The 27,276-nt window shown below is 35.9% G+C and overlaps 1 protein-coding gene and 1 long non-coding RNA gene across 2 annotated transcripts in view; one reads left to right on the top strand and one right to left on the bottom strand.

Annotated features, from left to right (window-relative positions):
* LOC138866918 (uncharacterized) overlaps nt 1-27,276 on the top strand; it is a 50,470-nt gene that overhangs the window by 10,992 nt on the left and 12,202 nt on the right. The window lies entirely within an intron of this gene.
* LOC138866803 (beta-1,3-galactosyltransferase 1-like) lies at nt 20,123-24,187 on the bottom strand. The gene is made up of 5 exons (XM_070140560.1): nt 24,092-24,187; nt 23,240-23,448; nt 22,577-22,720; nt 22,078-22,179; nt 20,123-21,789 (listed from the first exon to the last, which is right to left on the bottom strand). The coding sequence occupies exons 1-5, from the start codon at nt 24,159-24,161 to the stop codon at nt 20,983-20,985; spliced, it is 1,332 nt and encodes a 443-aa protein (XP_069996661.1). The 5' UTR covers nt 24,162-24,187; the 3' UTR covers nt 20,123-20,982.

Genomic DNA, 27,276 nt, shown 5'->3' with positions numbered 1-27,276 from the left:
CTACAATCATTTTGAAGATAATAAAATTGCATGATAATGACAATACTAACGATAAGCGCTAGTGCTACCTTCATTTTTTTACTTATTCTGCTTATAATATCCAAGTAGTCATGTGTGGTGTGTAAATGGAGTTGATAATGAGGTTGATGAAAACAAAAACCAAGCAGTAAAGTATAACTTCAAAAACGAAATATTCCAAGGGAAAACGTAAAAACTCTACATGTATTTTACTCCATTCCTTATTTTACCAGGGAGAAAATGGGAAATTAGAAAAAACGAGAAACCAGAGAAAACGGGAAATTAGAAAAAGCGGAAACCAGAGAAAACGGGAAATTAGAAAAAAGGGGAAACCAGAGAAAAAACAGGAAACCGGGTAACAACGTACTATGTACAATAGAGGCATTTAGATGAACAAATACGATTAGGATAATAATAACTAGAAGCACTTAGAGAGCGCATACCTCTACCTAGGCAATTGGGTCACTGATGTGATATAAATATTCACACTTGAACTTTCGCAAGTATTATGGTGACGTCCGTAGACACAATAATGGTAGTCGAACACACACACACACACACACACACACACACACACACACACACACACACACACACACACGCGCGCGCGCGCGCGCGCACGCACGCACAGACGCGCGCGCGCGCGCACACACACAGCGGTAAACTTTCGCTCTCTTGTAGTTTTTCGTTATCCTGATAGTTTTGATTAATGTGATTTATTATTATTATTTATTATTTTATATAATAGTTGTTAGCATTGTTATCATAGCTTTATTAGGGTTTTGTTGATATTGATATATTTTATTATCAATATTCATTTTGGTCTTTTCAATTTTCAAAAAGGATGGAAAATCATGATTTTAATGGTTATATTTTCATTGAACAATCATCATAATAGTCCTGTGGGACGCCATGACCTCGAGTTGCTACTGATCTAGCCTTCCCCGACTCCAGAATTCTGTCATTACTAACCACAATCACCCATACATTAATCGGTTGGCAGAATATTTAATGATTATATAGAAATTGAAAATGGGAAAAGGAGAAAGCTAATGATGGCTAATTTTGTTTTATTTGGTAAAGACACAATAACAACTCGATTAGATATTAAAAAGAAAAGAAAAAAAACTTTAGGTTAAGAATCACTGTGCTCTGGTTTCTCAACACAATGTGCACACTTTAACATCATAATGATACATTTGTGATGGTAGATTGTTTAATTCTGGCTTTGGAGTAATTATGAAAGTAGTCATATGTTCCTTTATCAAATTTGTATATGCTACTGTCGAGATCGGATTATCTGAATTCAGTCACAGATAATAAAAAATAATGTTAATGAAGTAGGTCTAGGTTCTTCATTTTACGTACAGAAATCGGTGCTTTATATCAAATTTTCATCTTTATATCTCAGCCTAAAATCGAAATCAGTTTATTACAAGTCAAATATATTGTCATGACAATCATAATAGTATTGCCTTTGATTCTAAAAACCGGTTTGTTAAAAATATAACTTGAAGCGAGGCTATTATAGAAAACGGGGAAGAACACACAGTACAAGGGGCAGACTGGCCTAGAGTCCGATTCTCATTCATGCTTTCTTTCTCTTGTCTCCATTTTTACGATTTCTCTTTGTGGGTCCTTGTGGGGGTCGTTTCAAGGTCATTTAGGACTTTCTTGAGATCCTGTGGCAGGTTTCTCGACATTTCATGGCCACTTTTGATTATATATATTTGAGAAAATCTTCAAGGCGATATTCAAAAAACAAAGATGCTAGAATTTATGGCAGTTTTGTCGTCTTTTTTTTCTAAATTTCTAAATTTCCGAAGATAATGTTTTCGATCCTTTGCGTCTTTTAATGCTAGGTAATGCGTTTTATCATCTTTTTGTATCGCTCGCAGTATATGATAGTTAGTGCAATGTTATTTTAGGTAATGTCTTTTGTGATCATTTTATGTTCATTATGAATTAAATTCGGGTAGATAAGAAATCTGCGACTTTGGGGAAGTCCATTATTATGAATAGGGGAGAACCCTCGGTGAAGGAGCGAAGAAAAATGAAAGTGAAAGTTTGAGAATAAGACACATGATTTCTCTCGCTCGTCTCTCTCTCTCCACTTTCTCTGCATCTCTTCTTCTTCTAAGTGACCTTGAGAGAGCATTTCAAGGTCGTTAGGGACTTTCTTAAGACATTATGTGAGTTTCTTCACCTCGGCGGGCATCTTAAAATGAATTTCACAAGGCAACATGAATACTAAATGTTCATTAGCAATACATAAGTGAAGGAGAGAGTGACATAGACTCTTAGGAAAGTCCTAGACGACCTTGAGACCACGAGACAAGGCCACAGGAGGAGAGAGAAAGGGAAAGTTCAGACCCAACGAGAGAAATTATGCATTTTGGATTTTCACTTTCAATGTGAAACCGACTTTCGTTTTTCTGTTTTTTTAATCGGTTTTGATAATGGGAGGAAGCTGTTTAAATGTTCTCATCTGAGACACATGGAAGTCTGAAAGATAAAGGTGGAAAATTGATATAAAATACCGATTTCTGTACGTAAGATGGAGAAAAAAATGTAGGCCTATTTCATTAACATTATTTTCGGATTATTATTAACTTGAGGTTATCCGATCTCGACAGTAGAGTAGCATATATAAATTTAATAAAGGACCATACTAATACTTTCATAATCATGGAAATTTATTGCTACATATAGGCCGAAATTTCAAGTTAATCACCATCATTCTCATACCACTACTTATTACTCATATTAGTATAACACGAACGGAAAATATTACTGTATTATAAATCACTTACAAATTGTGCAAAGGATTATTAGAATCAATAATATCTGGACCATTTTCGCATGGGGTATGTGAACAGGGCGAGTCCATTATCTAGACGGGGGAGAAACGACGTCGTTAAAAGTGAAACCAATTTCTCCCGCATTCGCTACTTTCTCTAAATATCCCGTTTTCTTAGTCATATTAATCGATCGTGTGCATTGTTGGTCTTCTGGTCACATTGAATTAATTATTCAAATGGTGATGTCACTACTGGTAATAATGATGATGGTTATAGAAGTTTAATTTGTATTGAAAGATTTAGACCTTCCCGCTTTCTCTCGAGGATGTTGGGAAATGCGGTGTGGAGTTGCCGTAGACTCTTCCGTTCATATTTAATAATATTATTATTATTATTTTTTAACAGCAATAATAGTACTGACAATGACAATAAAAATGACAATGACAATAATAATGATAATAATAATGAGTTCATTCATTTAAGTGTCTAATGCAAAGACAAGTAGTTTTTTTTTATTATATCTGAAATTCATATTGCTAAATAAATATATTTTTTTCATTATGAATACTATTGTGATGTTCGTTAAGTTTATGTGAATTCAATTACATTATTTCTAGACATTATATGGCTCACTAACCTTGACTCATTCCTGTTTAATTTGTGGTTTTATTTCTCATATTAATTTGCATATTCTAATGAACTTGAAGAAATGCGGCTGATATACAATCGCTAAATATTTGTCTTCGTAAAATAGATAATAATACTCAATTGCCTGTCAGAGCACAGCTTTGTGTAGTTGATAAGATGACCTAAAATAATTTATATCCATTTTCTTCAATAGTGTGGACGATAAAATAAAGCCTAAAATGATATCAATTGATTTATTTCAGTAGCGTGGACGAAGCCATTTTGTTGCAGGGGGAGTACCCTCTATACCAGTGGTTCTCAATATCTTTCATTCTTTGGCCCCAACCTATATTCAATAATCTCTATGGCCTTGTCCAGTGTTTGTTATCTTTCCAAATTCTGTTTTTATCTTGTCATGAATGGTGTAATAGTGTCAATAGCTCGATGACAGTTATACTCCATGGAAAGATTCAAATTTATTGATATGTGAGAGATAATTAAATGGAGGTACTATGGGTGAGATTAAATTCAGTTTTAATCGACGTCATAATTTTCATATTTTCATATTGCAGAATATATGAAATAACGATATATGGAGCAGGGGATATTTAGACAAGGGGGAAACGAGAAGCTAGGAACATAATCAATTTTACATTATTTCCTCGCAGTATACAAGGTAAATACTTGAAATAATGTAATTCTGTGTTAAATATATCATTTTCAAAGAAATACGTTCGGTTGAAATCATATGACAATTGGCCTTAGACTTTTTTTTTTCGTTTGCCGGACTACTATAGTTGTAAAAGTATAACTGGATTCATAATTTTTAAAATCATAATTCGAAATCTCCATTCACCCAAACCTTAGAAGTTCGTTTTAATATCACAAAAAATTCAGATACTTCCAGTGACTCCAGCTAAAACGTATTCAAATAAATTCGTGTTAAGAAATGATTCCAAAAAATTCAAATACTTCCAGAGACACTAGCTAAAACGTATTCAAATAAGTACGCGTTAAGAAATATATTACAAAGAAATCAAATACTTCGAGACACCAGCTAAAACGTATTCAAATGAGCACCAAAGCAACATTCCACACATGCATAAAGCGCATAAAAGTACTGTTATTTTTATCTCTGCCTTTGCCACACCGTTAACGTAACGGTTTTGTAACCTACTACCCTATATATACACATATGGTCCCGTTAGGTCTGTTTTTTTTCACTCGTGACTTTCACTATCCAATATATTACGATATTATATTACGATATTTCTGCTTACTAGATATTTTGATTTTTTTTTTTCAGCTGAGTTTTATTTATAGAGATACATTTAGTAATGTTTATAGATATTAAAAAGGAGTGATTATATGTTCCATATACTTCAGGCTTCATTTATTTTTGTTTTTATTCTTATTTATTTACTTTTTTATCCATTTATTTTTTGTATTTCTTATTTTTATTTACTTATTTTTTTTTTTTTTTATTCTTAAAGGCATCATACAGAAGCATGCACAGATTACATGCATTTAAGAAACGCTGCTTGAAAGAGGACTTAAAAGGAATGGAAAAGAAATATGAATATAGTTTTGTCCATTTTCGACATGGGGGAGGACTCAGAGAAAAAGTGAAAGTTGGAAAGTGAGAGTGAATGAGTTTTTGCTCCTTTTCTACGCTCGCTCTCTCTGTGTCTTTGTCTTTGTCTTTGTCTTTTTCTGTGTCTTTGCCTTTGCCTTTTCTCTTTTGTCTTTTCTCTTCATTTCTCCCTCACATATGTGTTCCACATCCATACGTCCATGCGCATACATATACTTTGAAAATATATTTTCGCTGAAAATAATCAAGTTCAACAACGAATTACAAACGACCCCATAAGAAACCAGTAGATAATGTCCTTGTTCTATAAACATGCAGTTTAAATCGTTACAACCGTCTCACATGCAGTTTAAGTCGTTACAACCGTCTCACATGCAGTTTAAATCGTTACAACCGTCTCACATGCAGTTTAAATCGTTACAACCTCTACATGCATATAGATTAAACCGTTACAACCTCTTCATGCATACAGTTCAAACCGTTACAACCTCCCCATACATACAGCTGAAACCGTTACAACTTTCCCAATGCTGCACGATACAACGCTACGGTACTAGTGGCCGAGTGACCTACATAACGCTTTTTGTATCTCAGTCAAGACCGTTACAAATTGACCGTTACTCTGCCGGTTTTTTGCATTTTGAATCGGTGTTTAAAATTCGGTATTGCCTTTTATAGAACTAAGTATAAGCTATAAACAGGGCAGGATATTGTTGTTTGTGGTACAATTGCTTCATCTTGATAGGGGTAAAATATGTTTATAGATTTACTGAAGTGTCCAAATAAATAAATAAATAAATAAATATATATATATATATATATATATATATATATATATATATATAATCTAGGAAAGGATATTTTTACACGGTTATTCTGACCTGGTTAAGCTGATTTAACGGTTGATTAACGAACCGTGAAGCAAGTGAGAGCGATTGGATAATCTCTTTTTTCTTTGTTTCTCTTCCTGATTCCCTCTCCCTCATTTCTCACTTCCTTTATTCCTGATTTCCTTTCTCTCTCCCTCTTTCTCACTCCCTTCCGTTCTCCCATCCTCTTTCTCTTCCTCTTTCTCCCTCCCTCTCGTTCTCCCATCCCGTCTCTCTTTCTCTTTCTCACTCCCTCTCGTTCTCCCATCCTCTCTCTCTCCCTCTTTCTCACTCCCTCTCGTTCTCCCATCCTCTCTCCCCCTGCCTCTCGTCCTCCTACCCTCCTTCTCTTCCTCTCGTCCTCCCACCCTCCCTCTCCTATTCCCCTCCCCCTCCAGCCTCCATCCCTCCCATCCTCCTACCCACCTTCCCTCCCTCTCCTATTCTCCCTCCATTCTTCCTTTACCTCCCTCCCTCCCACCTTCGCCCCCCCCCCCCTTCCCTCTCCTATTCCCCCTCCATCCTTCCTTCACCTCCCTTCCTCCCTCGCCCCCTCCCCTTTCTTCCCTCGCCCTCCCCCCTTCCCTCTCCTACCCTCCCTTCCCTCTCCTACCCCCCTCCCCCCCTCCATCCTTCCTTTTCACCTACCTCCCTCCCTCCCTCGCCGCACCACCCCCTTCCCTCCCTCGCCGCACCACCCCCTTCCCTCGCCCCCTGCCCTCCCATGCCCTCCTCTCATTCTCTCGCAGCTTCAAGGTCGTCCTGCCCGGATGAGCACTGTTTCCTGGCAACAGCGACTTGGTCCTTCGTCTCGGTTAGGTTTAGGGTTAGGGTTGGGTTGGGTTGGGTTTGGGTTTGGGTTGGGTTGGGTTGGGTTGGGTTTGGGTTTGGGTTTAGGGTTAGGTTAGGATTGGGATGGGTTGGGTTGGGTTGGGTTGAGTTAGGTTTAGTTTAGTTTAGTGTAGGTTTGGTTAGGCTAGGCTAGGCTAGGCTTGGTTTGGTTTAGGTTAGGTTTACGCTAAGGTTTGGTTAGGTTAGGTTAGGTCTGGCTTGGTTAGGTTAGGTTTAGTTTAGGTTAAGTTAGCCTAGGTTTGGTTTGGTTAGGATTAGGTTTAGGTTTAGGTTTGGCTTGGTTAGGTTAGGTTAGGTTAGGTTTGGTTAAATTAGGTTTAGTTTAATTTAGTGCAGGTTAGGTTAAGTTTAGTTTAGTGTAGGCTAGGTTTGGTTTGGTTAGGTTTGGTTAGAATATCTTAGTCACTGTGAGATATCGTTTGAGACACTGAATCATTTCGCTTCCTGTCTCGCGCGCTGTTACTTTTTTTCTTTCTTTCTTGTGCTTTTTTTTTTTTTCTTTCTCTTCTCTCTCTTTACATTTCTCTTCTTTCTTTCTCGTCTTCTTTTGTTTAGTTTTCTCAATTTTACTTTTTCTTTCTTTCCCTCTTGTCTTTGTGTGTGTGTGTTCCTTTTCTTTTTATTATTTTCTTGTATTTCTCACTTTGTATTCTAGATATATATAATATATAGATAGGTAGATAGATAGATAGATATGTAGATATAGGTATATATATATATATATATATATATATATATATATATATATATATATATATATATATATATAGGCCCACACACGCACAAACACTAATTTGCTTCTCGCTACATATCGCTAAGAAAATAAAAAGGAACAGCACACAGTACCCCCCCCCCTCCACCCACCCAAAACAAGATAATAGTATAACGGTAAAAGGATTATTTATGTCACACGGTGAAAGTACAGTATTTTTAACCGTTATCGAGTCAGCTGTTTTTCAAGTTCAAGGGAATAGTGTTGTATTTAACTTATGCTACTCTGACATTGTTATTGTTGTTATAATTGCTATTATCATTATTGCTGTTATTAATTATCAATAACTATTATTATTAACATCAATATAATGTTTTTTTACTAATATTGCTGTTCTTGCTATTATTGTTATCATTATTATTATCATTATTATTATTATCATCATCATATTGCTGTTTTATATTATTTCACGCCTGTGTGAGATTAATATTAATAAGTTGTACCACAAACGCATGTCATCAATATTTTTAATTCGTGAAAGTCGGAACTCCCCCTCAGGAACATAATGGTTTCGCCCAAATAAGGTTTCCATGAGAGAGAAAGAGGGAGAAAGGGAGAAGGAGGGAGAGAGAGAGAGAGAGAAAGAGAAATTCAGGGTCTTAATTATCTGTTGTATTGCTAACTATATAAAATATTACTAAATGTGCGATACTCAAAATTGATATTCAAAAGTCGAAAGAGGAAAAGATCTGAAGTTAAACCCATTGATACAACCTATTTCTAGCCACCCTGAAGATTTATATTATTTATTACTTTATCGATCTACAATAACCATTCTTTCCCGCCAAGTAAACAGCAATACGATATTAAGTATGCATAGAAAAGGAGAACAGATAATGGCGATCAATACTGACGGCGCAAATGGAGGTATTTAAGACAGTAGGTCAAAGTAGAGTAAATTTCATTTGCAGACATATTTGTATTTGCGGAGAATGCGAGAAAATTGTGAATATTGTGGAAAATGTGATGATAATTGGATTGTTCTCTTAGTAAAGATTTGGTTACAGGTTTGATTTATAAGATGTACTGTAATCAGTAAGCAAAAACTCCTCTAAAAGAAAGAAAAGAAGAACAAATATATGACTTACTCCCCTACGATCTACAATGGCTTCTTCCGTTTGTATTTCCTGCATAAACAAGATTACACATTTCTTTTGAAAAATAATAAAGAATCGAATATAACGAAACAAAAAGGAATATATAAAAACAAACCTTACAAACACGATAATAAAGAGTATTTAATTTTATTTAAGTTTACCCTCGTTTCTCCTTCGCATTCCACACATTTCTAACTTTGACCTTGAATCGCGGTTTCTAGGTCATGTAGCCTTACTATGTACTTTTCAGTGTCAACCCTGAGCGGAGAGTACTTCTTGTGACCTTTAAAATGTAGGTTTGTGGCAACTACCAATGTGTTTGTTTCTCTCCCCTTCATTTTTTTTTTCTTTTTAGTCTTGTCCGAGTGATAAAATGTTATTCATATGTCGATATTGCGTTTACCAAAAATAATACATAAATAGAATAATAATTTGAGAAACTACAATAAATGAATAAATATTAAAATCAAATACATAAATGAATAAAAAAAATGGCGTTGGGATTGATAATAAATTCGGTTTCTGTAATGAATGCTTAATAAGCGCAACTGTATCAAATTAACTCCTCCGGGCGACTCCATTATTCCATAGGGGAGTCTACCTTATTGCAAAATCTTCTACTGTAAAAATGAACGTACATCATAGTTGCACTTTGATCATAGCATTTTATTCTTTAAGTAGGTAGCAACAAGGTACTTTGACCTACTAACCTATGCAATATGAGCATAAGTGTTGCCATGCTTCTGGCATATATTTCTGATTGTTGCATTGTTGAAAGTACCTGGAAGATCAATTTTATTTGACTTTTGTTTCAGAAATGCAATTCTCATTGTTTTCCATTTATATTAAGAAACTTTCAGGGTATGACCAAACAGTGCATAATGAATATATACAGGACGTGTTCATTTTAGTTTTTTTTAATTGCAAATTTCACACGGACGAGGCCATTCTGTTCCTCGGGGGAGTCCCTAAGAAATTACCAGCACCTTTCTGAATATCATTAAAAAAATGCACATTCGTACGGTTTAGTACACGTGTGTGAGTAATGTTCATTTTTATCAAATGATATTTGTAATAGCTTAGACAGGCGAAATTCTGTTAAAACATGCATTGCCAATTACATATTAAGGGTAGCATGTGGACGAAGCCATTATAATGCAAAGGGTACTCTCGCGGTCAGAAATTTCCCGCCAAACGGTGAAATTAACGCCTTTTCAATTATCAACCCTAAATCATACAATAATCACACACAAGAATAAAACTATAAATCATCATTCCACCTTTATTATTCAAAACACTCACAAATACCGTCTACTTCAAAAGAAATCTACGGTTACTAAAAAAAACTACACATCTCTCAAGTACCGTATTTTGTCCAACTAACCTACATTTAGCCGTTGAACCGTTAACGAACCACTGGTCACCGTTAAAACTTTCACCTGATTCTTAATATACTGTTACTCGTCGTGATATAATATGCTAATATGAATTTCCTGTAATTGAGCTTAATGTAACCCTCTACATAAACGAAATAGTTACTCTGTCGTAACATTTATTCATGACTGTTTATCTCGTAGATTATCAATATCTTCAGGTAATCAGCCCATATGTTTATCTAATTATATATATGTGTGTGTGTGCGTGTGCGTGTGTGTGTTTTAGTAATCTAGATTCCTAATATTATTCATAATAATGGTCTTTTGTATTTCCCGAACATTCACATTCACATTCCATTTTTTTTTTCTGTGATCGTGTATCCATAAATAAATTATATCTCATCGTATTTTCTCACGTAAGACTAGAATATGCTTTAAGGAACAAAAAAAACAAAAACAAAAACAAAAAACAAAAAAAAGAAAGCCAGGAAGAATGTAAGAAAAGGAATAAAAACAGGAAGAATGTACGAAAAGGCAATACAAACTAAACAGCAATATGGTACAAGTAATCACTACTCTCCGGAATTGATTAATAACGCTATACCAATAACCAGAAACAGAGAACCATAAGGTTTATAAGGTATGTAGCGGTAATTAGGGGGAAACCTCTACGAATATTACACATAACATCATCCCACCACCGCGCAGTAACACAAATTTGAAGTGAAAGTAGTACAGTATTCTTAACGGTAACAGTACTGCCTTGGTCCCGAAGAGAAAGCAGTTAACGGTAAAGGTACTGTCACATTTTAAGAGTGAAAGTAACTAACGGGAAAGAGTACTGGCACATTTTAAGAGTGAAAGCAGTTAACGGTAAAGCTACTGTCACATTTTAAGAGTGAAAGTCGCTAACGGGAAAGAGTACTGCCTTAACGTTAGGAATTTTAGTATTTAGGTTAGTCGGTCAAAGTACCTTAGAGCGATCATATACCAAACACGTTGTTACCGCAACTAAGCTTTAATATAACAACTGTTACTGGATTTCTTCAATTGACATCAGTTACTCACTTTTAGATCCTGGTAACAACTGCATGTCATATATCGAGTCGTGTATTATTAGTCGTGAGTACTGTTAACGGTAACAGTACTGCCTTAGTCCCGAAGAGAAAGCAGCTCACGTTAGGTAAAGGTACTGACACATTTTAAGAGTGAAAGTAACTAACGGGAAAGAGTACTGGCACATTTTAAGAGTGAAAGTAACTAACGGTAAAGGTACTGTCACATTTTAAGAGTGAAAGTAACTAACGGGAAAGAGTACTGGCACATTTTAAGAGTGAAAGTCGCTAACGGGAGAGAGTACTGGCACATTTTAAGAGTGAAAGTCGCTAACGGGAGAGAGTACTGCCTTAACGTTAGGAATTTAAGCATTTAGGTTAGTCGGTCAAAGTACCTTGGAGCGATCATATACCAAACACGTTGTTACCGCAACTAAGCTTTTAATATAACTTACTGGATTTCCTCAATTGACATCAGTTACTCACTTTTAGATCCTGGTAACAACTGCATGTCATGTACCGAGTCGTGTGTACTCTTAACGGTAACAGTACTGCCTTAGTCCCGAAGAGAAAGCAGAGCGAACGGGAAAGGTACTGACACATTTTAAGAGTGAAAGTAACTAACGGGAAAGAGTACTGACACATTTCAAGAGTGAAAGCAGTTAACGGGAAAGGTACTGTCACATTTTAAGAGTGAAAGTCGCTAACGGGAAAGAGTACTGCCTTGACGTTAGGAATTTTAGCATTTAGGTTAGTCGGTCAAAGTACCTTAGAGCGACCATATACCAAACACGTTGTTACCGTAACTAAGCTTTAATATAACTGTTACTGGATTCCCTCAACTGACATCAGTTATTCCTTTTTAGATCCTGATAACAACTGCATGTCATATATCGAGTCGTGTATTATTAGTCGTGAATCGTAAAACTTCGTTCATATATTTTGTGATAAGGAAATACTGGATATATAAAGAGATTTGTGATATATCCAATATCACCATTATTATCGGATGTTATGATTAATAATATTATATCATTGTTATTGTGGTTTAGTTTATGAGTCCCAACTAGTTTTCATAATAAAGATATGGCACACATAACAAGAATGCTACACTCATATGTTCAGTCACAGGTATGTACCGTTATTACCTAAATTTAGCGAGAAAATGTAATAAAAGCGATGATATAAGCTTGATAAATGGTGTATATATGGTGTATGCCATAGTATTAATGATTCTTACGGAAATAAGAATGTTTTTTTCCGTGTCAAATCTTATCAAAACCTACATTAACATATGCTGTTTGTTCTTGGGGGAAAAACAGATCGCGTGCATGGTAATAGTTCAGGTTAATCGCAGTTTTATTACCCGTGGAATTCATTTTATACGTCTAGTCCCCGGGATTCTAAAAGAAAGATTTTATTTCCTTGAAAAATGTGTTTTGATGTGGGAAGTTAGGATATTGTAACACATCATATGTTCATATCCCAACAATATTTTATGAATGAAAAGGAAGATATAGAAGATATCAATAATAGTAATTGTCAAATAAGAAATGAAACCTATTAAAAGTTTTATCTAATCATAGAATTCAAGTTTTACATGTTTTAATCGAAAGTTGTAAATTATTACTATTTTCAGGAAACACACAAGACTCCCCTATACAGCAATAATGGCCTCACCCACCTCAGGGTCTAGATCCGAAAGCTAAAAGTGACTTGTTCCAATTTATTCTCACGGTGACCTTCTCCGGTTCACGCGAAGGTCAAATAACTTGGTGCTTATCCCTTCTCAGTCTATGGTTGACCTTCACGAAACAGTTCAAGGTTAATTGCCTCATGTGTTCTTATTTCTGAAAGTAAAAATGCCTGTGTGTGCTTTTTATTATTATTATTATTATTATTTTTATTATTATTGATAATTATGATATTTTTTTCTCTCTTTCACGCCTGTTGAGGATTCCATTTATATGACGGAAGCCTTCGAAACTAAGGTTTACTTGCATATATCAGGAACCTTTGTTTATAGATTTTATCCAGTTTACTACACGTCAACAGGCTTTTGAAAAAAGGTTTTATCCGTAGTAAAGCAAATGTTGTTAAGTCGTTTGAAATGATTAGGTTGTGATTTCGAATTAGGTTAGGTTACATGTTTAACAATTGATAAAAGGACGAGGAATATATTTTAGGGTAAATCTGATTTTCTAAAGATATATACATCATAACCGCTCTATTTTCTCCCCAAAGGAAGGGACAGATTTTCGACATTTCTCTCGCCAGTGGAATTAGTTCACTAACGAAGGACACATGAACACTCGTACAAGGAAATGGAGACAGAATGACCCTCATTTTCGTACAGCCAAGGCCATTTATAAACACTGAAGGACAATTTTCGTCTCGTGTGACTTTCAAATGACTGCTTAAAGGTCAGGGCATGAATGCATTATGAGGGGAAAGAGTCGTTAGTTTTTCAAACGCCAGGACGAAGCCATTATGTCATATGGGGGAGTCCTGTTGATTTCTGATAGTGAGGAATGACTAAGCTTGTGTGTATCATGTTAACCTCTGCTAATGACCTTTATTGGCTAGGCGGCAAAGAGATAGAATCATGAATATTCACTTTGTAATTACGCTTTAAATATATGTGAGTTGAATATCAAATTTAAGTAGTCAGGATAAGGAAAGAAGTTTAGCATATGCTAGCATATCTTTTTAGCAATATCAGTATAGTTATATTTTGTCTTTGTGTTGTGTATTATTTTAATGAGATCTTGATGACAATACCCATACACGAAAAGAGAAAAAAAGAAATAAATAAAACAATTAAAGGGGCGAGTTTGGCGTTTGTATTAAGGAAATCTTATTCAGTTTTTCGCTGTTGATTCGTTATATTAACTTCTTTTCTTTCAGATAAATTGATGCGATATCACAGAAAATATGAATATAATAAGAGATATTAACAGCTCTTGATTATACATAATAAAAACAAAAATACATCACAAATAGATAATAGTGGCGCGATAATGATAATTAAATTGATTGGATTTGATCAAGTTTATTTACAAGATACTTTACAGAACATGAACTTTCTTTTGTGATGTAGAGAACCAATCAATTAAATACTGGTTATACTTGCCTTAAAGTCGACATCATAATACCTTTATGTGCATTCATCTACATGTATACAGTGGAATCTTTGAAGTTTAATTTTTGCAAGAGTTTATTTACTCGGGAGCAGTTTTAGAAAGGTGATGTAATTAAAGGTGTTTTGCGAAATAGCTTCATGATAGACTGTGAATGGTTTTATTATTATTATTATTATTATTATTATTATTATTATTATTATTATTATTATTACTATTACTATTATTATTATTGTTATTATTATTATTATTATTATTATTATTTTTATTTATCTAAGGACATTTTATACCTTGTTCCAAAATCGAGACTTTTTTCCTGAAATTCTCATATTTGTTCAAATATATGAATATAGTCGAGCAATGATAGGGTCAATTGATGAAGCCAATTATTAACAGAACAGAAATATTTCAAAACAGCGTCTAAATCATATCTTAGCAATAGAATAGAATCAAGTTTAATATGTGATATTTTCAAATTTATGTTTATATATTGGTAAAGGTAGTTAACTTATTACAATACAATAGATTGTGATTTTTTTTTAGAATTAGTACCGGTATTTGGAGAAGTTATGTTAGAAGGACAGTAATTAGAGATTTAACCTGATTCTCCATTTGCGTATTACATATAATTTGTGTAAAGACCGACTTTGACCATCTCCCAATTCCTGTTCTGAAAATGGGAAGACCCCGTCGTTTGGAATGACTAGGTTGTAGTAATTTTGAGTTAGGTTAGGTTACATGTTTAACAATTGATAAAAGGACAAGGAATATATTTTAGGGTAAATCTGATTTTCTAAAGATATATACATCATAACCGCTCTATTCCCCTCCCCCCCCAAAGGAAGGGACAGATTTTCGACATTTCTCTCGCCAGTGGAATTAGTTCACTAACGAAGGACACATGAACACTCGTACAAGGAAATGGAGACAGAATGACCCTCATTTTCGTACAGCCAAGGCCATTTATAAACACTGAAGGACAATTTTCGTCTCGTGTGACTTTCAGATGACTGCTTAAAGGTCAGAACATGAATCCATTATGAGGGGAAAGAGTCGTTAGTTTTTCAAACGCCAGGACGAAGCCATTATGTCGTATGGGGGAGTCCTATTGATTTCTGATAGTGAGGAATGACTAAGCTTATGGATATCATGTTAACCTCTGCTAATGACCTTTATTGGCTAGGCGGCAAAGAGATAGAATCATGAATATTCACTTTGTAATTACGCTTTAAATGTACGTTAGTTGAATATCAAATTTAAGTAGTCAGCATCTTTTTCGTAATGAAAGGTTACAAACTACATATTTGCATACATTTTCTTTTTCTTTTTCGTCAGGGTAAGGAAAGAAGTTTAGCATATGTTAGCATATCTTTTTAGCAACATCAGTATAGTTATTTTTTTCTTTGTGTTGTGTATTATTTTAAAGAGATCTTGATGACAATACCCATACATGAAAAAGAAAAAAATAATAGATTAAAAAAATAAAGGGGCGAGTTTAGCGTTTGTATTAAGGAAATCTTATTCATTTTTCGCTGTTGATTCGTTATATTAACTTCTTTTCTTTCAGACAACTTGATGCGATATCACAGAAAATATGAATATAATAGGAGATATTAACAGCTCTTGATTATACATAATAAAAACAAAAATACATCACAAATAGATAATAGTGGCGCGATAATGATAATTAAATTGATCGGATTTGATAAAGTTTATTTACAGAACATGAACTTTCTTTTGTGATGTAGAGAACCATCAATTAAATACTGGTTATACTTGCCCAAAAGTCAAAATCATAATACCTTTATGTGCAATCATCTACATGTATACAGTGGAATCTTTGAAGTTTAATTTTTGCAAGAGTTTATTTACTAGGGAGCAGTTTTAGAAAGGTGATGTAATTAAAGGTGTTTTGCGAAATAGCTTCATGATAGACTTTGAATGTTTTTATTATTATTATTATTATAATTATCATCTCTATTATTATTACTATTATTATTATTACTATTATTGTTATTACTATTATTATTATTACTATTATTGTTATTACTATTATTGTTATTACTATTATTGTTGTTATTATTATTATTATTATTATTATTATTATTATTATTATTATTATTATTATTATTTATCTAAGGACATTTTATACCTTGTTCCAAAATCGTGACTTTTTTCCTGAAATTGTCTCATATTTGTTCAAATATGTTAATATAGTCGAGCAATGATAGGGTCAATTGATGAAGCCAATTATTAACAGAACAGAAATATTTCAAAGCAGCGTCTAAATCATATCTTAGCAATAGAATAGAATCAAGTTTAATACGTGATATTTTCAAATTTATGTTTATGTATTGGTAAAGATAGTTAACCTATTACAACACAATAGATTGTGAGTTTTTTATAGTACCAGTATTTGGAGAAATAAAGAGTAGAAAGACAGTAATGGGGATTAGAGATTTAACCTGATTCTCCATATGCGTATTACATATAATTTGTGTGTAAAGACCGACTTAGACCATCTCCCAATTCCTGTTTCGAAAATGGGAAGACCCCCCTCCTATGCAGAATGGCTTTGCCCGTGTATATTTGTTTGTTGGTTGGTTGACCAAAGTATTGAACCATTTTAACTTAAATGGTTATAAAAAAGTATATATGTATAATCAACAATTTAGCCTAAATCTCACTCTGCCATTAAAGTCTTTTTGAAATTTAGATCTAATGCTCTATTGGAATATACGATATTTTTGCGTGTGTAACATCTGATAATCTAGAAAATGTATAGTTTTTCGAGTAGCATCAAAGAACTAAACATCAAATCCAGAAAAAAAACATAAGAATACTACTTCACAAGCAAAACTACTACACTAATAGCCTGTATATTTTCGACATTTTACTCTACCTAATATGGTTTCCCTTTCATGCAACGGGCGAGCCCATCATAGCTTACGGGGGAGTCTGTATGGATAGGAAAAGTAAATGTACTCAGATGGTTATATTGATATTAGAGACCGAATAACAACGGAGAGGATTTTATATAATTTCGGAAGGCATAAATATACAGTTTTTACATATACATGAGCATATATATATATATGTATATACATGTAAATGCATACATACATATATATACATGCATACGTATATATACATACATACATACATATACATGCATATATATACATATATATATACATATATATATATATATATATATATATATATATATATATATATATATATATACATATATACACCTATATACATATACCTATATATATATATATATATATATATATATATATGTACGCATATACAATGTATGTATGCATTATGTAATGTGTACGTAAACCAACGAGTTCACCAAGACGGAAGATTAAAACGGAAGAGAACTCGCAACAAAGGGAATGAAAGAAAACGTAACCCCATAAACACACCAAAGAAAACGGGAATATATATTTCCACTCGAATCTGATCTCGTTTTCTCTTCCTGTTTTGGATCCCTTGGCTATGACCATTTCAGGTGACCTTGAACGACCCTGAAAGACACGCTCTTGTGAAGGAAATGTGTCTTTCAAGTACACACGAGGACATTTTCTGACCTTGAGATAATGTACTTCGGTTTTGGAATGAAAGTTAATAGATTTGCTGTTTTTATTATTATTATTGTTGTTGTTATTCTTTTAATAATTTTCATGCGTTTTACATTTGTTTGTTCTATATGCTGTTTATATACCGTAACTGTTTATACACCGTTTCTATATATATATATATATATATATATATATATATATATATATATATATATATATGTGTGTGTGTGTGTGTGTGTGTGTGTGTGTGTGTGTGTGTGTGTGTGTGTGTGTATGTATGTATATATATATATATATATATATATATATATGTATATATATATATATATATATATATATATATATATATATATCAGTATGTTTTTTATGCATTTTCACACATTCATTTTGCATGTATGTTATTTTCATTCGTGTAATGTCAATTTTAATGACGTTATGATCCCTATAAAAATACGTTATATTTACGATCCCTCAAAAAAATCAATTTTCACGAGAGATATTTAGAGAAACTCGTGTGGAAGCAAAAGAAGAGCGGAAAAGAAAACGAGAAAGTCAGAGAGAAAGGGAAGTCGAGAGAGAGAGAGAGAGAGAGAGAGAAACCGGGAACTGTAAACAAAACCCGAGAGAGAGAGAGAGAGAAAGAGAAAGGGAAAAGAGCATCGCCACTTTTCACTCTCCCTTCGAAAAAACGTTTTCTCCGTCTTTCCCAAACGTTTTCTCTTCCTTTTCTCTCGGCTGCCGTGACCTTGGCTGGGTCATGGGGTCACTTTCACAGAGCGAGGCATCACTTTCCCCTCGCCATGGAGAGCTGTTGGTAGAAAGGTGAAGATTTCTATGGGACTTTCACTCTTTTCACGCTGTTGAAAGCTTCTGAAAGTGTTGCCGTACCGTTATTATGATTGTTGTGATTATTTTTATCATTAGTATTATTTTTATTATCTTTAGAAGTAGGCCTAATAGTATTAGATCACTTTATCATAATCATTATCAGTATTGTTACTATTAATAATTATTCTATGGGTGTTTAGAGATTTTCTTACATTTAACCGTATTAGGGAAAGATGTTACTTATACAAGCTTAAAGTCTGAATATTAATTTTGAAGAGCGGTGTTAATTATATCATTGTGACATTTAATTTCACATATTAATACATTAAATTTTATGTTATTTGGGCATGCAGTGCATGAGACTGATATTTGACGTAATCCATAGACACATTATACGTTCTTTTTTTCTTCTTCTAAATATCACGCTATGGTATTCAAATGAACATGCCGCCTCTCTGAATGCAAGCCTGAATATCACGTTCGAGTACTGATTTTAATTTATCATTTCTTTTTATATAATACATCCTCTATAAATTCACAGCGGACGAGTTCATTATTCTAAGGCGGGGGAGTCCGGGCGATCACAGGTCAACGCGTCGCTTACAAAGGGGGAAAGCGCGCGGGTTGTCTAAAGCGTATTCTGTAAACGTGGCTGTTTCTATTTCCATCTTATTTTTAGATTTTCTGTAGAATAACTAAACTGATATATATTATCACTTACTGCAACTTACAATAATCTTGGGAATTGCTAAAGCTACCAATGATAAATCTAATAATCTTGGAACTGATAAAGACGCCAACGATGTATCTAAAGGAAATAATTTAATAGAAATAAAACAACGAACTGGTAATCCCACATTACCCACCCACCCCTCTCGCTTCACACGTGTTTTTGGACCAATAAATTTCTACTCGTAGCGAACAAAAAGATTTCTACTACGGTACTATGGCCGCCTGACCCACATACTCTCGTTTTAAACCGCTAAGCTGCTATGCGATACCGTTACCTTTTGCTTTCTCTTTGTCTGCTACTATGACCTCTTTGCGGTCAGGGACATGTGGCTGGGCATATCATGTGTACAGTAGCGAGGGTTGGTATGAGGTAACAGTATACGCTAGTGGTGTGATTTTACGTTATTGTGATTTGTGGTTAGTATTGTAGCTGAGAAATACAAATTGTTACTGAGATAGGCATAGATAAATATGTCTATCCAGATCTATCTGCTATATATAAGTACAAATAGGTGAGAAATTATATTTCTCTTCGCGTATTCCCCCCACGTGAATGTTAAGGATACAAATTCAATAATTAAAAACATGATTCTAGTACAGTAGTTTAGAGAAGTAGCATTTTAGTCATGGTAACAACGATTCGGCAAATGGGGCGAGTCCATTATCGATGGGTGGGGGAGGACGGACGGTTGAAAGGAGAAAGGTGACGAGGAGGTTCGACCAAGAGTTGAAAGTGAGAAAGGGAAACGTATACTCCAGATTTCTCTCTCTCGCCTTTGCCTCCTCTCTCTTCCTTTCTACGATTCTGGTGACCTTCATGTTTCGTTTTTAAGGTCGTTTGGCCCTTTCACGAAACGACAGGTCGCTCTCTCTCTCTCGCTATAGATTTCTCAGTGAGATTTTTCCCAACAAAAGTAAAAGTGAAATTGAATTGGTGGAGAGATATCGAAGGCAATCCTGGACTTGTACTAAGCTTGCAAGAATAAGGTTAGTTCTGCCTGTGAAGTATTTAAATCACCGATGACAATACTGCTTTTAATCACCTTTTTATTTACAATCAGCACCATATTCATCGTTATTTTGATTATCATTACAAATTTGCGATGAGCTTTCATTATTTCCATAACTGTACAAATTATAGTTTGATATTGGTAGTAAAGGAACTAAGAACACAACGCATGTCCACGTTTTCTAAAAAAAAAAAAATGTTTTCTCTTTCACAATGCACACGAAATTCAAGTCATTAGTCATTCACAAAAAAATAATGGTCCGACAGTGCCACGCTACACAGAAAAAATAAACGTATTTTTTATATTCTTTTAGGACGTATATTGCTAATGTCAGTCTGTGTAAGGATGGCTCACTATCACTCCTTCAAGGATGATCATTTTGTTGTAGCTGTAGTTTTTGTATGGGTTTTACTCCCTCTTTCCAGTCTTAGTCAACCAGTTACCAACTCCTCAGCCTGGACGTGGTCTACTCCTACTCCAGGGCCCACGCATGTAGTGTCATTTATCCAAGATAGACGAAAAAAATCTGTCTATATCACTCCAGTCAGGATCATTAGGTCACTGTCTCTGCTGAAATCCTCACTATTATTGAGCAAATGGACACCACACCTGGACACCTCAGTGGGACTCGTGCGTGTGGTTCAGGAAGTTGTCCTTCATTTCCTTGTTGAGCAGGACGTTCCACATCTCCCTCGTGGTCGCGGGGTCGTGCTGCGGGTGGTGGAGGAACACCTTTTCGCCCTTGATCAGCGACTCCACAAACTTGTTGCCGTTGAGCTCGTAGAGGCTGTTCCTCTTGACGAAGGTGACCTTTGCCGCTTTGGCCAGCACGCCCGTGAGGTAGGCGTCGTCCACCCACAGGAAGGGCGTGACGGTGCTGGCGTGCAGGAGAGCGTGCGCCGTCGACCACGTCATGAGGAAGGCGTTGCCCGAGCAGTACGGCGGGTACGTGCGGTTGCTGTACTCGCGCGGGTCGACGTACCACTTGGACTTCTTGTCGCGAAGGACCGTCATGCCCTCCCACACCAGGCACTGGATCTCCGGCCTCGCTCGCTTCAGTCTCTCCGACGCCTCCTCCAGCAAGGTCTTCCCGCTGCCGGATTCCTTGCTCTCAGGACCCTCTCCCGACTTCTCCTTCTTCGAACTCTCCGTGCCGCCTCGGACTCGCTCGACAGCTTGCACGGCGTGGTTGAGGAATCTGTCGAGGGCGAAGATGTTGACGAAGACGTCGTCATCCGTCTTGACGATGTACTTGGCTCCTAGACAGTATTCCCTGATCCAGTGCATGGCTGTGAGGGCCTTGTAGCTCAGGTTCCTGTAGGAGTCCACGAAATCGGCCACAACGATGTCGTGGTAAGTCACACTCTCCTCTTCCAGCTTGTCTTGGAGTACAGCCTCTCGGGGCTGACCGATGATGAAGATTACCTGCAATTATAAAAGAAGATATTATCATCTCTGAATGAACCTGAACTGAACTGATTTGTATCCGTATTAACCATAAGGTTATTGATAAATATCTGAATGAACCTGAACTGATGTGATTAGTTTCTGAATGAACCTCAACTGAACTGATTAGTATCTGTATTAACATTAGGGTTATTGATAAGTATCTGAATGAACCAACACAGAACTGATTAGTTTCTGAATGAACCTGATGAACCTCAAAGACTATCCACTGCCCCGACCCACACACACGTCCTTCCACGTACACACCTTATGCCTGACCATCGGGTACCAGCGCGGATTCGCCCACGTGGACCTAATAACGTCCCGTCTCTGCGTGTTCCTAGGCGCCGTGTGGACGTAAATGATGACCTGGTGATGTGCGATATATCTATCGTTGACATTTGATAGTGTCTTCTTTGATTCAAGCGTGGTAGATAGATACCACATAGCTGCTAGGTTTATGTGAGCCTTATGAATATGCAAGGAATGTTTTTGAGAGTCTGTAGCATAGTTTAGAGAAGTCAGTAACCAAGATAGACGACAGTATATGTAACCAAGCTAAAGTATAATCAATTTTCCCCCACAAGCTCACATGCAATATTAAAGAATGACCTAATATCACCAAAACACATCTAAACAGATATAAAATACTTCACAATTAACCAGCCACATAATCCTTCTTTAGGAACAACTGACCCCCGAAAACCCAAAGACATTTTATTTGATTTTATCCAGGATTTTAGACTGAAAAAAGAGAAATACTTACCGCGACGTCAGCCACCCTGCAAAAACCTTCCTCGACAATGAGGTACTTTATTGGGACCTTCGAAGGTGCCATGAAAGCAGGGATGCCATGGCCCCAGGCGCTCTTGGTACGACTCAGTGTCTCCTTCTCCATTTTCCTTGATATCTGAAAACGTAGGATAGGATTGAAAACGTAGGAAAAAACAGCAGCTTATACTTTTTATGATTAGATTTTCAGCTTCAAAGAATCCATTTCACTTCTTTACACAAAGGAAAATAACAGGATTTTTTCTCAAGAGATGCTATGGGCATATGAGCCTGTGGTTTACATAGACAATTAATTCCAAAAATGGATATAGTTATTTAAACAAATTTGGCATGTTAGAAATCAAAGGAAAAAGAAGAAAACATGATGTATAGAACAAGAAAAAAGAACAGCAGGAGGAGGAGGGGAAGGAATAGGAAGAAGAAAAGGAGGAAGAGATAGAAGAAAAAGAACGAAAAGAAGAGGAAAAAGAAAGAAAGAGGAGGAAGAAGAAAAAGGAGGAATAGGACAAAAAAAAGAGGAAGAGGAAAAAGAAAAAAACGAGGAATAGAAAGAAGAGAAAGAGAAAGAAGTGAAAGAGGAAGAATAGGCCAAAGAAAAAAAGAAGAAGAGAGACCGGAAACCCAAATCCCACAAGACCTTGGTCCCGTTCAGAAAATCCTCCAGCAGTATCGTGTCCAGGGACTGCGGACAGAGGCTGAGGAAGGTCCTGCCACAGGGAGGAGCAGACAAGGGCTTCCAGGGGTCATCCGGGGTCCTCTGGGTCTCCCCCTTGCTCAGCAGCGCCGATACCGCCAGGGAGGTTGGTATCGCCACGAGCAAGAACACGGCGAATCTTACCAGAGTACCTGGGGTGGGAGGTGGAGGGCGGAGGTTGTGGTGTCAGTTTGGTGTCAAGTCGGTGTCATGGATTTGATTATTATTTTTTCAATCGTTATTATTATTATTAGTGCTGTTGCTATTCATTTTTATTTCATTGAAAGTCGGTGTGTTGGATTTAATTATCATTATTGTTATCGTTATTATTGTTATTATTAATATTGTTGTTCATCATAATTTTGTTTATTATTATTATTTTTTTTTTTATTCCATAAATGAAAAGGACGCACCAAACAAAGAAAAAATATTACAAAAAAAGGATCCTATAGATTCCCATCCTCCTCCCCCCCCCAAAAAAAAAAGCCAATATAATCAACAAATTTCTTCTACCCCTTTTAAACTCCACCTCCCCCCCTGCCACACACAAAAAAAAACATACCAAACATAATCAACAAACCTTTTTTACCCTTTTAAAATCCCCTCCTCGCCGCCCCCCCAAAAAAAAAAAAAAAAAAAAAAAAAAAAAAAACATACCAAACGTAATCAACAAACCTCTTCTAATCTTTTCTTAAAATCCCCCTTCCCCCTCCCTCCCCCCCCCCCTAAGAAAAGAAATCCAAAAAAAAAAATACACACCTGAGAACCACCACCTCCTCCATCCTGGAAACTTACCCAAAAATCGCCGGTATTTCCTTCGTGTTATCGTCTGCTGAGGCGTCGCCCCCCCTTCGCAGGCGCCCATCGTGGCTGGTCTCGGGGCATCCACGCGTTAGCTGGAATTTAGTGGCTTGTGATCAATTGTTTTATTGCGAGTGTGGGGGGGGGGAGGGATGTTGTTTCAACTAGCCCTTATTTTTTATCTTTAGTTTTAGAGATTTCCCTTTTTGTGGCTTTTTTTTTTTTTTTTTTTTTTCTTTTTTTTTTTACTTTATCATCATTTTTAAGAGATTTTCCTTGATGTTGTAAGCTTTATTATTTATTTATTTTTTATTTTTTACTTTCTATTCTTCAATTTTAAGAGATTTTCCTTGCTTTGGTCAACTTATTTTGCAGGTTGATTTTTTTTCGTGGGCTTTTTCTTTCTTGTTCGTTTTGGGATATCTCTATTTATATTTATCTATGTATATTTTTTCGGTTGTATGTCAGGGTATAAGAGTGCCTCACACATTTTCTCTGTGTTTCTGTCTCTCTGTCTCGCTTTCTCCCACTCCTCCCTTTTTCCCACTCCCTCTCCCTCTCCAAATCCCACTCCACTCCCTCTCCCTCTCTCCCACTCCCTTTCAACTCCCTCTCCCTCTCTCCCTCACTCACACAAACACTATTTATCAAACCATTTGCTGCTATGTTTTTTCTCTATTGATTTGCCATTTGTCACCGTGCGTTGAGCTCGTGTTCCGCCAGTAACCAAGAAGCAGCAGCAGTTCCCGTTGAGTGAATTATATACGTTGTGATGTGGTCTCGTTTACTCTGGAGAAACGTTTCTTGTGATTGAAAAACGTTCCTTGTGGCAGAGAATTGTTTTCTGCGATTCGTGTCCGAGTGTTGAAACGTTTCTGGACAGAAGGATTGTTTTTGTATATGTATAAACACACACGCGCGCGTATGTATGTATTTACGTACATGAATTACAAGTTTGACTTTGTATGCACTGATTTCTTCCACTCCACAACAGTCCGTAAGCCTAGAATATGAAAAAGACGTAAATATTCTAACCACTTCTTTACACTGTTTCATCCGTTGTAGTCAGTAAGTGAACTCCAGTCAGTGTTACATTTTGTTCTTTAGGTCGTCGCATACTAGAACAGACTAATAGTTTCTGTGCGATAGGTGATCCAGATTCGGTCGGTGTGAGCCAAGGACGGGCCCGCGAGTATTAATATATCGATTTAGTATACATACATACGTGCACACATATACTGCATCTGCGTGTGCGTATAGAGAACATCACAGTATGCGCGATTCGTATGGTATGTGAAATGATACAATGTTGTACGAATTATAATGGTTCAGGAATGAACATCCCATTTTGTGTGTGTGTGTGTGTGTGTGTGTGTGTGTGTGTGTGTGTGTGTGTGTGTGTGTGTGTGTGTGTGTGTGTGTGTGTGTGTGTGTGTGTGTGTGTGTGTGTGTGTAAGTGTGTGTGTGTGTGTAAGTGTATGTGTGTGTGAGAGAGAGAGAGAAAGAGAGCGAGTTCATATGCATGTATATACAACTAGTGGCCCTTAATATATAAGAGAAGTGCTGAAGTGTCCCAAACCCTCGTAGAAGTTAGACCTACTTAAAGCAACTCATTTTTGCACGTCACTGCTGTCGCTTGATTATGATAGATCGACTCTGCAGAATTAATCTTTTCTCTTTTATAAGATTTTGACTGTGAAGGTAAATACAGCTTTGTTTCTTTTTAATTTGATTTGCATGATAAAGCTGGTATAATTTTGTCATCGGATTGTTGTTGACATATTTTAGGCTCTTTATCTTCGTAGAAAAGGTAAGCTGTGATGTATTTGATTGAGAAGTTCCGCTAATTTCTAAGACTAACGATATATAAAATTTTACTGGCACATAATAATACATGATTCCAGATTAAAATGCACGATAGTACAAAAAATATTGAAAATAATTAAAAACTAAAAAGCAATTTAGAATCATTTAAAAACCCGAATCAAGGTGTCTTCAATAAATAATAAAAACATTTCCTAAACATTGCATCTATCACCAGTTCAATGTTGCCATGATTTCTAGCGAGTCGCGCACCCCCCCCCCCCCAATCACCCAATCCCTGCCTCCATGGTTACCAGATAAACGCATGACCTTGTACTGTGCAGAACTATTTGAATGGAAATATGTGTATATTTCCGCATGTGAATTTTGAACATATATTGTGCATAGCTATTTGAATGGAAATGTGTGTATAGCATATATTTACGTATGTGAGTTTTAAACATATATATTACGTATAAATGTTTGAATAGAAATGTGTATATTTACGTATGAGTTTTAAACATATATTGTGTATGTTTGAATGGAAATGTGTGATTGGATATATTTACGTATGTGAGTTTTGAACATATATTTCCCGTTTGTATTTGTAGGTACACAGATGTATAGGAAGATAATTTCGATACGCAGATAGATAAATTAAATGGTCTGGTAGATACAGATAGATGAGTAGACGCGCCACCAGCCCGGAGTCGATCGTCTTTTGTCTGGGGTCAGTGCGTAATCACGTGACTTCATCGCTTCTATAATGTCGGGTGTTAAAATCGTCCCGGTTGCGTACAAAGGATCCATGATCAGCTAAAAGTCTTATGGCGGAAAGTACACTCAGCACACATGTACGTAAGTGTATATGTATATATACGTATATACACACATGTGTTCTGTATTATATCGTGTATATTTTGCTCTCCGAATCAAATTTCATTAACTGATCAGAATAAATAACAAATAACCGACGTGAACAGTGATGCCACAGTGAAAATAACAGTCTTGTTGAAAAAATGACTTTCATCTCAACAAAGTGACTTGAAAGACTGTCAAAAATTCGTGAAAATAATTTAAGCTCAGTAAGTTGAGGTATTGTCTTGCATATCGCCTGTAAATTAAGTTCGTTTCCGATAAGTTCTGAGATTTTCTGTCCCAGTGGGCATTTGAAGCGGTCAATTAGGGATTGATGTACACACAGACCTCGTATGAATGCACACAAGTACACACACCCGTACGTACACCTATAGATAGATGCACGCACAGACAGATAGACAGATATACAAGCAGCCAGACCGATATATATATACACAGACAGACTGACAGACTGAAACAAAAACACAGACACAGATATACAAACAAACATACATAAG

Source organism: Penaeus vannamei, chromosome 27 (assembly GCF_042767895.1).
Source record: "Penaeus vannamei isolate JL-2024 chromosome 27, ASM4276789v1, whole genome shotgun sequence".
In the NCBI taxonomy this organism is placed as follows: domain Eukaryota; kingdom Metazoa; phylum Arthropoda; class Malacostraca; order Decapoda; family Penaeidae; genus Penaeus; species Penaeus vannamei.
The sequence above is the reverse complement of the archived record's forward strand: the minus strand, read 5'-3'. Positions and strand labels throughout refer to the sequence as shown.

Excerpts from the sequence above, each read along its gene's own strand:
- LOC138866803 (XM_070140560.1), bottom strand. The coding sequence starts at position 24,161 with ATGGGCGCCTGCGAAGGGGGGGCGACGCCTCAGCAGACGATAACACGA. Across the intron at positions 23,449-24,091 it reads GAAATACCGGCGATTTTTGG|GTACTCTGGTAAGATTCGCC; the intron begins GTAAGTTTCCAG and ends CTCCCACCCCAG. Across the intron at positions 22,180-22,576 it reads GCAGGGTGGCTGACGTCGCG|GTCATCATTTACGTCCACAC; the intron begins GTAAGTATTTCT and ends GCACATCACCAG.